General features: G+C 52.1%; 1 protein-coding gene across 1 annotated transcript; it reads left to right on the forward strand.

The window, feature by feature from the left end:
* Positions 1-552: 552 nt before the first annotated feature.
* ACIN1 (apoptotic chromatin condensation inducer 1) lies at positions 553-12,192 on the forward strand. Its single transcript, XM_060145611.1, is given in 14 exon segments — positions 553-607; positions 610-686; positions 929-990; positions 2,468-2,609; positions 6,064-6,106; positions 7,008-7,141; positions 7,236-7,388; positions 8,386-8,527; positions 8,867-9,012; positions 9,398-9,505; positions 9,646-9,753; positions 9,986-10,310; positions 10,420-10,520; positions 11,250-12,192. Coding segments are annotated over 14 exon segments (1,908 nt in total). The 5' UTR covers positions 553-567; the 3' UTR covers positions 11,577-12,192.
* Positions 12,193-13,041: the final 849 nt, after the last annotated feature.

A 13,041-nucleotide genomic window follows, 5' to 3' on the forward strand; every position in this document is an offset into this window, starting at 1 on the left:
GCGTGGTCATTGCTCGTGGTGAGCAGCCAGTTACCATACAGTGATTGGATAGTGCCAAATCTCATCCCACCTCCCCACCTTGAACCAGCTGATCTGGTTTCAGTGTTCTATGCCTGGCTTCTCAGATAGAGGAAGGTGGGCACTTAAAAAGTGCTCGTGACCCTCCCCTCTGTCTCTTTGCAACTTTGGCTTTGTTATCTTCCTTCTTATCATTTTTCACTCCCAGCTCTGCTGTTTCCTTTCCTTCTATTCTCTGGAATCTTCCAAGCAAGCAGCTGTAACTTTGTATGTCCTCTCCACCCAGCCCCCTCCCCCGCCCCCGTGGAAAAGGAGGAGAGAGCACCCTCTCCCTGTGGGGTTAGGCCTCGGTAGCTGTTGTAACCTGAGAAAAGAAGGAAAAAGGCCAGGCCTTTTGAGCCAGCAGTGAGCTCCTTGTGGCCTGCCAGAGGATAAGAGCCTTGCTCACTCAGCGCCCTCCCTCTCTTCTTTCCCCTCCCCTGCTGCAGCAGGGCCCTCCCCCATCCGCACACACGGGCTGCTGGGTAAGTGGCAAGATGGCTCCCCTGCATGTCTCCGGCTGATCGCCGCCGCTCCGCCAATACAATAGAGCCAGCCACTACCAGCAGCCTGGCCCTCTTCCTCCTCCTTCTCCAGAGAGACCAATCCAGCTGAATTCGGGGTTTGCCGTGAGGACTTAACGCTTATCTCTTAAAAGCCAGATCTATTTTAGCCTCCCCTCACCACCACCACCATCTCCCCTTCCATTTACCATTTTTTGGATCCCCAGTTGCTGCATCTCGATTTTCTCTCTCTGGATCGGGTGGTTGGGGAGGAGGTGGTGGGATCTTGGGACAAGGAAGGTGTTTTGGTTTTTTTTTTAATTTTTTAGGATTTTTTTGTTTGGTTTTTGTTATTTCTTCCATTCCAGAAAGGGATAAACAGCACTTCCAGGGGGAGAAAAAAAATCATGTTATCAGAAAGCAAAGAAGGGTGAGAGCTTCACATTTCCATGTATCCCTTTTCCCCACCACTCTAGCTCCTCTCATCTCCCTTCTCTTCCCCGTGGCTTTCATTCCGTCTTTTCGTTTTGATTTGTCTTCAGTCATTCTGCTTTCCCCCTTTGTCCTTCCTGCCCGGTTTCTAATTGGCCCCACTTGCCCTCTCTGTGTGGGAAATAGGTATTTTTTGGATAAGACTTTTCTTTAGATTTAGGCAGTTGAATCTCGTGTTTCTGTGGGAGCCTATTAGCTGGGGGCACATTTCCGATTTTCTCCTCCCCCCCTTCCCATGCATCCCTCCCTGCCTGCTCTGGGGAGGCTGTTCTGACCTCTGGGTGTCAGGCAGCCTGCCGAGAATGCTGAATTTTCTGGTGATGGTCAGCCTGGGGAGGCTTGCTTTCCCCTCTCTTGAGACTTAGGCCCCTGATCATCTTGATTTGATTTTTTTACCCCTCAGTGTTTGGGTGGTAGTGAGGATGAGGTTAGAGTTAGAAGTTCAGGATGAAGACAGAAAAAAGAAGATGGGAAGATAGTTTATCTGAAGTGAACCTCTGGGATTCGTTGCCTGCAATGGGAGCTGACTTGTGTGATTCAGAGGGGTGGGGGAGTGGGTTCAGCGTTTGTGGGGGGGATGCGTGGTGTAGGGGAGGGTGTGTCCTGACTGGGAGGCCTGCTCTCTTTATCTCTTGGAAGTTGGAATAAGGGAGTGGGAGAAACTGGGCGAAGGCCGAATGTAAGAACAATTCCTACACCTCTGAGCAGGTAAAAGTGGCCTGGTGCTTCTCGGAGCTTTCATACTCTGTCTGGCAGTTTTTGTTTTTCCTTTTGGATTAGAGGGGGTCCCTGTTGAAGCTTGAACCCTCGCCAGCCTTCCTCTCCCTGCAGCCCGCACCCCCACCATTTCTCCATTCCTGGTGTCTGCAGACCCTGAGGGTCAGTAGGCTTTTACTTACTAAGCAGTTGATTAAACCCAAGGTTGGGATCATCTGCCACAGCCCTGGCTGTTCTTTCTCCTCTTTTTAAGGAATCAGGCTTCCCTTAGTTTCTCATGCAGTTTGGCTAAGTAAAGGTGTCTGCGCCCAGGTCTGCGCCCAGGTCCACGGGGTTGTAGGCAAATCACAGTTACTTTTGAGGGACTTTGCAGAGAGGGATGTTTCTCCTCTTCATATAGGGGTACTCTGGTGAATTACCTAAGAACATTGGAGCCCTGACCCCACACATCACAGCTTTATCCCATCTGGGCAGTGAGTGAATGTGGTTGCTGTGATCTGTGCTCTTTCCCCTAGGAAAACCGTTTCCTGGTTTTCCTGGGGGGACAAGGTCTCTAGTCTGATCTAAAAAGCAGCCCTCCCAATCCCACCCAAGTGATGAGGCATGGGGGTTTCCTTGACCCAAAACCTAACGTCTTGCTCTCTCTTCCCCTTGGTTCTTTCCTGCCCTTCCCTCCCAACCTCTCCCCATACTGACAGTGAGGAGAAGGAGGAAGTGACCATGGACACAAGTGAAAACAGACCTGAAAATGAGGTTCCAGAGCCCCCCATGCCTATTGCAGACCAAGTCAGCAATGATGACCGCCCAGAGGGCAGTGCCGAGGATGAGGAGAAGAAAGAGGTAAATATCCAAGCCACCTGCTGGGGTGGGTGGGCAGGAGTGGACCTGGGGGAAAGAATAGAGCACTCCGGTGATCCCTCGTACACAGTGGGATAGCTTAAAGAAGGGACTAGGCAAAGACTTGGATCAGGATAGGGCCAAGGGAGAATTCGCTGGTTTAGCAAGGGAGACCCCTTGTGATGGGAACAGGGCTCCTTTATTCCCCGTTCCTTGTTGGGGAAGTAGTGCAGGTGGGGAAGTTTGTAACCAGCGGGAAAGTCAGTTAATGGCCCTTTAAGACCCAGGCTCAGCTTTACCGGCTACCTTCTCCAGCTTCTCCCTGTGGTAACCCCTCTAGCTTTCCCTCCTTTTTAAAAGTGTGTTGGAGATCAGCGCCATCTAGTGGGCCGTGGTGGTTCTCAGCTGACCACCATGCTGAGGAATTTTTGTTCCTCATCTGCCCCCTAGTGGTCTCATTGCAGAGATGTAGCTACTTAGAAGCCAGCCCCTGGGGTCATCCCAAAGGCCCCTTCCCCAATTTTGTGACCTCTTTACTTACTTTTTTGGCATATATCTTATCTTGTGTCCTGAACCCAATTCAGGGGGCTCCCCCCATCAGAGCCAGCGAAGTCTTCTTGGCTCTTAAAGTAATTAGAGCAAGAATTAGCTGGGTTTGGGAGTAGGGTAATAGGGTGGGAGGGACTGTTGTGTGTGTAGCCTTTCTTTGGTGTGTGTTGCGGGGGTGGGGGCCGGTGAACGTGATTTGATGTGCAGAATATTATTTATTACAAGGTCCTTCTTCCCCGTAAAACTTTGTCCAAGTACCTCATGTACGGTAATCCGCCCGTAAAATATAACCCTGCCCAACTGGCCAATCGCTGATGCCGCCTCTTCCTCTGGACCCACCCGCTGCTCCTGAGCTGCCCAGTCAGCCGAGTCTGCTATCCAGGTGTCTTGGCCAGAGGGGGGCATGTGTATGGGATCCTGTGATGGGCCCCCTTTTGCCTCCCTGCCTTGCTTACATCAGGGGGCCAAGAAGAGCACTGTTCTGGAGAGACTTGTATTGAGAAAGCAAAAAGCATTTGGAAAGGGGTGGACTTGCATCATCTCCCTCTTTGGGACACCCCAAGAAGAGCTTGTGTCAGTGCTGGGGCGCCTGCCCACACGCCCTTGCCCTTTTGAGGACTCTGGGTTGCCTTATTTGCTACAGACTGTTGGGATCCCCATCTAGGGCACCAAGACCTCCTAAAGAGTCAATGTTTGTGATCACAGTGCCATGCTGTAAAATACTGAGTGGGGCTCTCCGCTTAAGCTGTGACGACTAGGAACCCTGCAGAGAAGTCTAGGGTCTGAGCCCAGAGATTTAAGGCTGATGACAGCCCAGCCATGTATCACCACTTGCTCATCAGATGGACTTTCCTTTGGTCCCTGTTGTCCATGGTGAAGGGCAGCATATGTTGGTTGCTCCAACTTCTCCTCCATCCCTGGAGGCAGGGGCTCATCCACCCACCTGACTGGAACCGCTGTCTCAGCTGGAGTCCCTGAGGAGATGCCACACACCACTCTCAGAAGAAAAGTATTCTGACCTTGCTGCTGAATGTGTGCCAGGTCCTGGGGCTACCCACCTACTACCCCCAGGCTGCCTTCAACAGAGGCTCCATGATCCCACTCGGTGAGAGGACCCCCTCCCCAGTTACAGGCAGAGGAGAAAGGGACTCTGGAGTCATCACCTGGATTCCAAGTATTGGGTGGTGGTGTCGCTGCAGCTTGCCACTGATGGACATAGGGTCCTGCCTCTCACGATAAAAGGCCAGGACCATTTCTGCTACTTACAGGCCATCTCATCAGGGACTGCAAGATGATGCCCCTACAGGGCCGGGACTGATGTCTCTGCCCCCTTTCCCCCGTACCCCTCGCTGAGCCTGGCCACCACCAGTGAACTGTCTTGACATCATGGAAACTGGGCAGCGTCCCCCCACACGTTTCCCTCCCGCCCCCCCTGCGCCCCTGGGAGGACTCTGGCAGTGCCGTGCTGACCACCACGCCGTGCGCCCACCTTTTTTGCCAACCCAACCCCCCACCAATTGCACAGCGCCTAGCAGGGAGGGCTCATTCTGATTGGACCGGCGGTTGACTAGATACAGTACACAGTGAGGTGCGATTGGCTGAACTGAAGATCCCAGGTGTGAGATGGTACCTGGAACATTTGTCATATTCCTAGTTTATTTTCCTCTTTATTTTCTTCTTTCTCCTCTTTTTTTAATCTTTTATTTTAATTTTTTTCTTTATCTTTTTTTCTGATTTCTTTATTGGATTTGTTTATTTATTTGGTTCATGTTTTTCCTGTTTTAATTAAGACTTTTTTTTTTTCTCACTAACTTACCCATCGAGAGCGGCCTGGCTAGGGGTCAGGCTGGCCCTTAACGGAGACCAAGGAGACTTGGTTAGACGACACAAACGGGGCTGGGGGGTGGATGGGGAAAAGGGATTTCATCAAGAGGGTTCCTGCCCTACCCTTTAGAAGGGTGGTAGGTCTTAGTTTTTCCAGAAATAAGCACTTAAATCTAAAATGCTCTATTCCCTTTTTTGCTCTCTCTCTTCCTCTTTTTGCTCTGTCCACAGTCTTTCTCCCACTGAGTGTTTGGGGCAGAGACTTGCTCAAAAGCAAGTTTGGAAGTTTCTGGTCCTTGGCAGAGCCCCTAAGGCATAAGCCCTGTTTGGAGAAGAAACAGTAAAGGCTCTGCTAGAGCTCCATACAGTGGTCAGAAAGTCTGAAACTCCCTAGGGCCAGTCTGCCCTGCATAAAAACTTGTCTTTACCAAAGACACCTTTAAATTCTTTCTGCTGGCAATTGGCTCAGGAGGCTCATCTCCAGTGAGTCTGGTGCTGCCGTCCACAGTGTGGTGGGCATCTGGGCAGTCTTAACAGTCTGCTGTCCAAGCCACTCAGAGCCAATGTCAGTGGATGTCAGGCTGGGCACTGAGAAGAAGAGGAGGGTTATGTTGTCAAAGTGCCATCCCAAAGTTGGTTTTCCTTGTTTCCTCGTGTTTTCCTCGAGTTAGCAAGGAAGACCTTAGAAGGACCAGATGACCCAGCTCTGGACATAGCTTGTTGGGCTTGGCATCCTCTCGACCAGTAGAGACAGTGGAAGAGGGCATGACCAATGCTTTTAAAGGGCTGGGAGGCTACTGAAATTCTTCTTCCAGCTTATTTCTGGTTAAGCTAATACATAGGTGTGGTATGGACTAGATGACTTTTCCCTGCTGTGATGTTTGGTTTTATTTTTTTCTCTAACTTGCATTGATTCTGCTTCGTTTTTGCCGTTTGCCGCTTCTGTTTTGGTCTCTGTCTGTCTCTGTGTCTCTCTCTCTCTGTGTCTTTGGAGCCTATGCTAAGACTGCCCCATCTAACCTCTTTCCCCCCTCTCTGTGGGGTGTGTCTCTTTCTCTTTTTTCCCCTTTTCTTCTCTATACAGAGCTCGCTGCCCAAATCATTCAAGAGGAAGATCTCCGTTGTCTGTAAGTCTAGCCCCAAATCCCTGATACAGGTCCGGAATACCATAAAAATCAGAGTTGATAGAGAAGTAGATTCCCATTCTCCGTCAGTGGCATTCTTGCGTCGCCCCCTGCCATCCCACCACCTCCACCCAGCAAATCTACATCTTTTGGGCGTAGGTAGTGTTTCATTTTAAAATTCAGAACTTCACAAACAATCCTTGTTATTTTTCCCCAGTCACACTTCTTTCTTAACCCTAATGAGATACACCGTGAGATGTCTTACCATTTCTTATTTAGTCCTGCTTTTATTATTTCAGATGTCTGAACCCTCAGAACGAGGAGTGGGTTTGAGGGATTCCTATAAAATGCTTACCAGTTTATACTTTATTCTAAGAGAGCATCTGAGAAAATGAGAGTGCCCACACCTCCAACAGTAACATCTTTAACATTTTGCCAATGAGGAACTCCTCATTGACAAAAGTGTAATAGGTCTTTATGACTTGAAATATATCAGTCTGTAATATGAAAATAACCTCAAGCATGACCAGGTCACATCATGATCTAAAATTAAATTAACTTGAATTTTAGTATCACATAGTCTTGTTTTTCTCATTCCCATGTCGTCCTCAATCTGTCTTCCCCAGTACTTTAGATTTTTCTACCACTAAAAGTTTAAATTGCTTACCGGCCTAGTTAGCTCTTCCTTGTTGCCTTCAGAGATCAGTAGTTTTCATCTTTCAGGAAGTGGCTCTAGGCCTTTTATTGTTTACTCTGAAGCATGGTTTCCCCAGTCCCCAAATGTGGTTTCCTTAAGTTAACCTTTTACTAAAATTCCAGTCGAAGCCTCTCTGTGGGTGTTGTGGTGTGAACCAGCAGAGGGCCTGAGAGCATCTAACTGTGGGGTCCTATTTCTTGGGGACAGCAGCTACCAAGGGGGTGCCAGCTGGAAACAGTGACACAGAGGGGGGCCAGCCTAGTCGGAAGCGGCGTTGGGGAGCCAGCACGGCCACCACACAGAAGAAACCCTCCATCAGTATCACCACCGAATCACTCAAGGTGAGGTGGGAGGGGCCGGGGAAGGGAGGATGAGACATGACGTGGGAGTAGACATGGGCCCAGTGTAACGGGGTGGGGGGTATCTGTGTCCCAGAGCCTCATCCCCGACATCAAACCCCTGGCGGGGCAGGAGGCTGTTGTGGATCTTCATGCTGACGACTCCCGAATCTCTGAGGATGAGACAGAGCGTAATGGTGATGATGGGACCCATGACAAGGGGCTGAAAATATGCCGGACCGTCACTCAGGTAAGGCTCCTGCCCCCCACTTTGGGGGAGGGGGCCATGGATGCAGAGTGGGCAACTGAATGAGGAGCTAAGGCGGAGTCCTAGAAGGGAAGTCTGCCATCTGTGCAGAGGGTTGGGTGAGTTGGCCCTTGTAGGGTAGGGGTCAGCAGGCTACCAGATCTAACCTGTAGCCTGTAATAAAGTTCTGTAAGAACACAGCCACCCCAGTTCATTTATTCTTTTTTTTTGTTTATTTTTGGCTGCGTTGGGTCTTCGTTGGCGGTACGCGGGCTTCTCATTGCGGCAGCTTCTCGCTGCAGAACACGGGCTCTAGGCGCATGAGCTTCAGTAGTCGTGGCACATGGGCTCAGGAGTCGCGTCTCACGGGCTCTAGAGCGCAGGCTCAGTAGTTGTGGCACACGGGCTTAGTTGCTCCGCGGCATGTGGGATCCCCCGGACCGGGGTTCGAACCCGTGTCCCCGGCATTGGCAGGCGGATTCATAACCACTGCACCGCCAGGGAAGCCCAGTTCATTTACTCTTGTCTCTGGCTGCTTAAGTGCTATAATATCAGAGTTGAGTAACTGCAACCATATGGCTCACAGAGTCTAAAATGTTTAATATCTTGCCCTGTACAGAAAAAATTTGCCAATTCCTGCCTTAGTTTTCCTCATGGCAGAGTTGAGGCACTACAAATCCCAGGATCTGGTGGAGGTGAACATAATAATGAAATTTCCTCCCTAGTGGAAGAAGCGTGTTAGGTTGACTTACCACCATCTCTCCCCGAGAAACCAGAAACTGAAAGAGTGTACCTGTTCGGTGTTTAAGAATCCCTCTGTAGGGACTTCCCTGGTGGTCCAGTGGCTAAGACTCCACGCTCCCAATGCAGGGGGCCTGGGTTTGATCCTTGGTCAGGTAACTAGATCCCACATGCTACAGCTAAGACCCGGGACAGCCAAATAAGTAAATAATAAATTAATTAAAAAAAAAGAATCCGTCTGTTATCTGATACCTTACAGGTGGTGCCTTCCGAGGGCCAGGAGAATGGGCAGAGGGAAGAGGAGGAAGAAGAGAAGGAGCCTGAAGCAGAAGCCCCTGTACCTCCCCAGGTCTCAGTAGAGGTGGCCTTGCCCCCACCTGTGGAGCATGAAGTAAAGAAAGGTAGGTGCAGCATTATGAGTGAAACATGTGGCCCCCTGAATTCCCAGAGCACTTTATTTGGACCTCTTTTAAAGCGTTTAATGTTTTCTGCCTCGTGTTCTAGTATTTTACACATGTCTTCTCCTAGTTATCAAGCTGCTTGAGGGCTAGGTTTGAATCTGTTTAATTTTTGCATCTCCATAATGAGGAGATCAGCCTGGACCGTACCTTGCACAGTGCAGGTGCTCAGCACATTTAGATGGGACAGTGACTATTGGTAGGGAATTTTAAAGTCCTGCTGGAGGTGAAAGAGCCAGCATTGCTCCCTGCTGAAAGTCATTCTTGTGCTCTATTTGATAGTGACTTTAGGAGACACCTTAACTCGACGTTCCATTAGCCAGCAGAAGTCGGGAGTTTCCATTACAATTGATGACCCAGTCCGGACTGCTCAAGTGCCCTCCCCACCCCGGGGCAAGATCAGTAACATCGTCCACATCTCCAATTTGGTAAGTCATTTTTTTCCCACAGTGCAGCTTGGTTTAGAGTCTGAGCTTTGGACTCATGTTTCTTAGGTTCATCTCCTGGATCTGCTGGTTACTCACTCATTGAGTGAGTTATTTTACCACACAACCTGTCTCATCTGAAAAATGGGGAGAAAAAAGTATCACCCTGCAGGGTTGTCTTGAGAATTTGTAGAGAGCCTGGCCCATGATGTCTCAGACAGTGTTACCACTCTTCTCACATTCCTGATGGAGGGTTCCTAACCTCTCTGGCCTCACCCAGACTTGGAAGCTATACTCCTGTGACAGTGGTGTGGGAAATCTTCAGACTAGTTACATGAGTATAGTTCTTGCCTTCTTTAAGACCCTGAAATTTTGTTTTCATTGGCAGGTTCGTCCCTTCACTTTAGGCCAACTGAAGGAATTGTTGGGACGTACAGGAACTCTGGTAGAAGAGGCTTTCTGGATTGACAAGATCAAATCTCACTGCTTTGTAACGGTGAGGGGAAGAAACTGATTCTCTAGGTTGTGGCCTGTATTTCCTTTTGTGACCATCGTGGGCAGATTTGAGGGCATTGTGGCAAGTGGGAAGGGTTGAAGGCCTGTTGTGACCCTCTGCCTTCTCCCTCCCTCTGTCAGTACTCGACAGTAGAGGAAGCAGTTGCCACCCGCACAGCTCTACATGGGGTCAAATGGCCCCAGTCCAACCCCAAATTCCTCTGTGCTGACTATGCTGAGCAAGATGAGGTAAGAAACCAAGGGAAAGGAAGGAGGCGGGTAGGGGCAGGGGAGGCTGTATCCGCTAGATTCCAGCTGAGATCCCAGCCAAACCTGCCGTCACTGAGATTCCTTTTCCCTCCTCTTTGGTTCCTTTAGTTGAACCATGGGGCTCCAAAGTCTGTTCACTGGTACCTGGGCTCCTTCAGTGGGAGTGATGTCATCTTCATCCTGACTATCCTTGTCCCTCCTCTACCCGCAGCTGGATTATCACCGAGGCCTCTTGGTGGACCGTCCCTCTGAAACTAAGACAGAGGATCAGGGGGTACCACGGCCGCTGCACCCCCCGCCCCCGCCCCCAGCCCAGCCACCACAGCACCCCAGGGCAGAGCAGCGGGAGCAGGAGCGGGCGGTGCGGGAACAGTGGGCAGAGCGGGAACGGGAGATGGAGCGGCGGGAGCGAACGCGATCAGAGCGTGAATGGGATCGGGACAAAGTTCGAGAAGGGCCCCGTTCCCGATCACGGTCCCGTGACCGCCGCCGCAAGGAACGCGCAAAGTCTAAAGAAAAGAAGAGTGAGAAGAAAGGTACTTAGTTATGGGGGGCACACATACTCAGTAGTAGGTGGGAAAGGGACCCAGATGGGACGGGGCAGAGTCATATGCATCAAGTCTGACTCACTTTCTTCCACCTCAGAGAAAGCTCAGGAGGAACCACCTGCCAAGCTGCTGGACGACCTTTTCCGTAAGACCAAGGCAGCTCCCTGCATCTATTGGCTCCCACTTACTGACAGCCAGGTGAGCACACGCCTTCCTGCCTTGAGGGGCACTCTCAAGCTCAGGAGGAACCACCTGCCAAGCTACATCAAGGCTTGGGAGTGAGCAAGGGGAGAGTCATGTGACTACGAGAGTGAATAGGCCCAGGTATTGGCTTAGAATAATAAGGCAGAAGCTAAGCATCACAGAAGGAGGCAGTTTTAAGACCCAGTTGATTGAGTGGGCCATAGAGAAGCCAGACCCATAAAGGATAGAGGTAGACACGAGATCGGAACTCTGTGTGTGTCCCAGGAAGCTGGTGGTGCCAACCGTGCTTCTTGGAAGTTGATTTTAGTTAGCTGAGAAATCTGTGTTTAATAAACTCAGCTGTTTCTCTTTCTAATTTCTAGGGGTTTTAGCTTTTTAAATCTCCGTTTCTTTGTGATGGGCCTTTTGGGAATTGTAGGTTTATGCTACTCCACTAGAGAGAATAGAGGTTTGTTCACATCAAGTTAGCTTAGGAAATACCAGAGGCCAGGCATGGATGGTGCCACTACCTGTCGTGGGCATAAAAGATGAAGACTGGGAGGAGGGCTTGGGGCTCTGAGACGAGGACAGATGTGACTGCTGAGGCCCTGCCCCTTCCTGCATAGCAGGAAGGCTGACAGTGGTCCCGAGCTAAGAGTGCAGGGTCCAGGTGCAGGGAGACCAGGTGAGACTCATGTGAGCAGGGCTGAGGTACCTGTTCTCTGCCTTCCCTGCCTGCTGCAGATTGTTCAGAAGGAGGCAGAGCGCGCTGAACGGGCCAAGGAGCGGGAGAAGCGGCGAAAGGAGCAAGAAGAAGAAGAGCAGAAGGAGCGGGAGAAGGAGGCGGAGCGGGAACGGACCCGACAGCTGGAGCGAGAGAAGCGGCGAGAGCACAGCCGGGAGAGGGACAGGGAGAGAGAGAGGGACAGGGAGCGGGACAGGGGAGATCGAGATCGGGAGAGGGACAGGGACCGGGAACGAGGCAGGGAGAGGGACCGCAGAGACACCAAGCGCCACAGCAGGAGCCGGAGTCGGAGCACACCTGTGCGGGACCGGGGTGGGCGCCGCTAGCCGCTAGCCGGGAGAACACTAGGGAGAGCTGCAGGCACCGGCCACCCTGCCCCAGGGGGCTTCAAGGCCACAGAGGGATAGGTACAATCTCCACCACCCTGGAACCAGGGGTCTTTCACACCATTTGCCCAGTGCTGAAGTCTGGCTGCCACCTGTCCCCACATACCAAATGGAGCAGTGGGCATCTTCCCACCCTACCCCCGTAATCTATCTCTTGGGACTTAGCCCTCTCCTCCCTCTCATTTCCCATTAAGTCTGTGAGAGGGAGGAGCTATGTTAGGGAGGGAGGTGGTTGGCCCAGAGCTGGGGAACAGCCAGGAGCCCCAAACCTCTCTCTCGTTTTTCCTCCATCCTGCTCACCACCTCCTTTGGTACTTGCACCCCCCTTTTGGGAACAGCCGGGGCCAGGACTGGGTCACCTATGAGCTGAATCAGCATCTCCTCCTGAGTCCCAGGGCCCCTGCAGTTCCCAGTCTCTTTGGTCCTGCAGCCCATGCCTCCTGCCCACCGGTTCCACTTTATATCCACCTTTTCCTTTTGTTCAATTTTTATTTTTATTTTTTTTATTATTAAATGATGTGGTCTATGGAAAATAATAAAATTGACTTAGTTTTAACTAGTGTGATTGAGTGGCTTTCCTTGGGCAGGGCCTGGGTGAGAGCCATGTTGAAGGGGAGGCTGCAGCATGCAGTGCAGCCAGCATTGCTTGCATTCCATACCCTTAACTTAGGCTGCTGCTTCCTGGAGCAGGGACTTCCCACCCTCCCTCCATCCCTGCCTCGGCTCTAGCCACACACAGCTGTGGATCTTCCTCGCTGGAGGGCCGAGGGAAAGACGCCCTGGGAAGAGGGGTGTCCCGGTGCTGTGCTAGAGGCATTTGGTCACCTGGTCACCACCTTCAAGGTGCCGCCCATAACTGCCACCAGGGGGCGGCAGCCGCTCGCTCAGTAGGCTCCTGTAAATGAGCTTCCCAAAAAGGCTCCGTGCCCTCCCGCCGACGTCGCCTCGGTCCCTGCCCTGTTTGTTCCCTGGGCCCAGCCCGCGGACTCCCTGGACCTTTCTGCTGTGCTTAAAGCCCCCAGCCGGCCCGCTACCCTTCCGTGCACAGGTTCCCAAAATGCTGCCGCCTCACGGCCGGGGTCCACAGCAGCCTCCAAGGCTGGTCCGGGGGCGGCGAACCGGGCCTCCGCAGTGGGCTCCAGATTCCCCTGCTCACTGTGCGCTCGCCCTTCGCCCGGCTGCGGGGGGCGTGCGGGCCACTTCGCGCTCCCGGGTGCGCCTTCTCCGCTAGCTCTTCGGAAACGGCCTGGCGCCGTGGCCTGGAAGCCCTCCCGCCCGAGTGCCCCTCCAGGCGCTGCGGGCCCGGCCCGGGAGGGGCACCGCATCTGTATGCGCCCGGCAGCGCCGAGGGGGCGGGCAGCAGGCACCGCCCCCGCCCCCCGCTGCGCGGCCAGGGCTGGCCGGG

The sequence above is a fragment of the Lagenorhynchus albirostris genome, chromosome 1 (assembly GCF_949774975.1).
Source record: "Lagenorhynchus albirostris chromosome 1, mLagAlb1.1, whole genome shotgun sequence".
NCBI lineage: Eukaryota > Metazoa > Chordata > Mammalia > Artiodactyla > Delphinidae > Lagenorhynchus > Lagenorhynchus albirostris.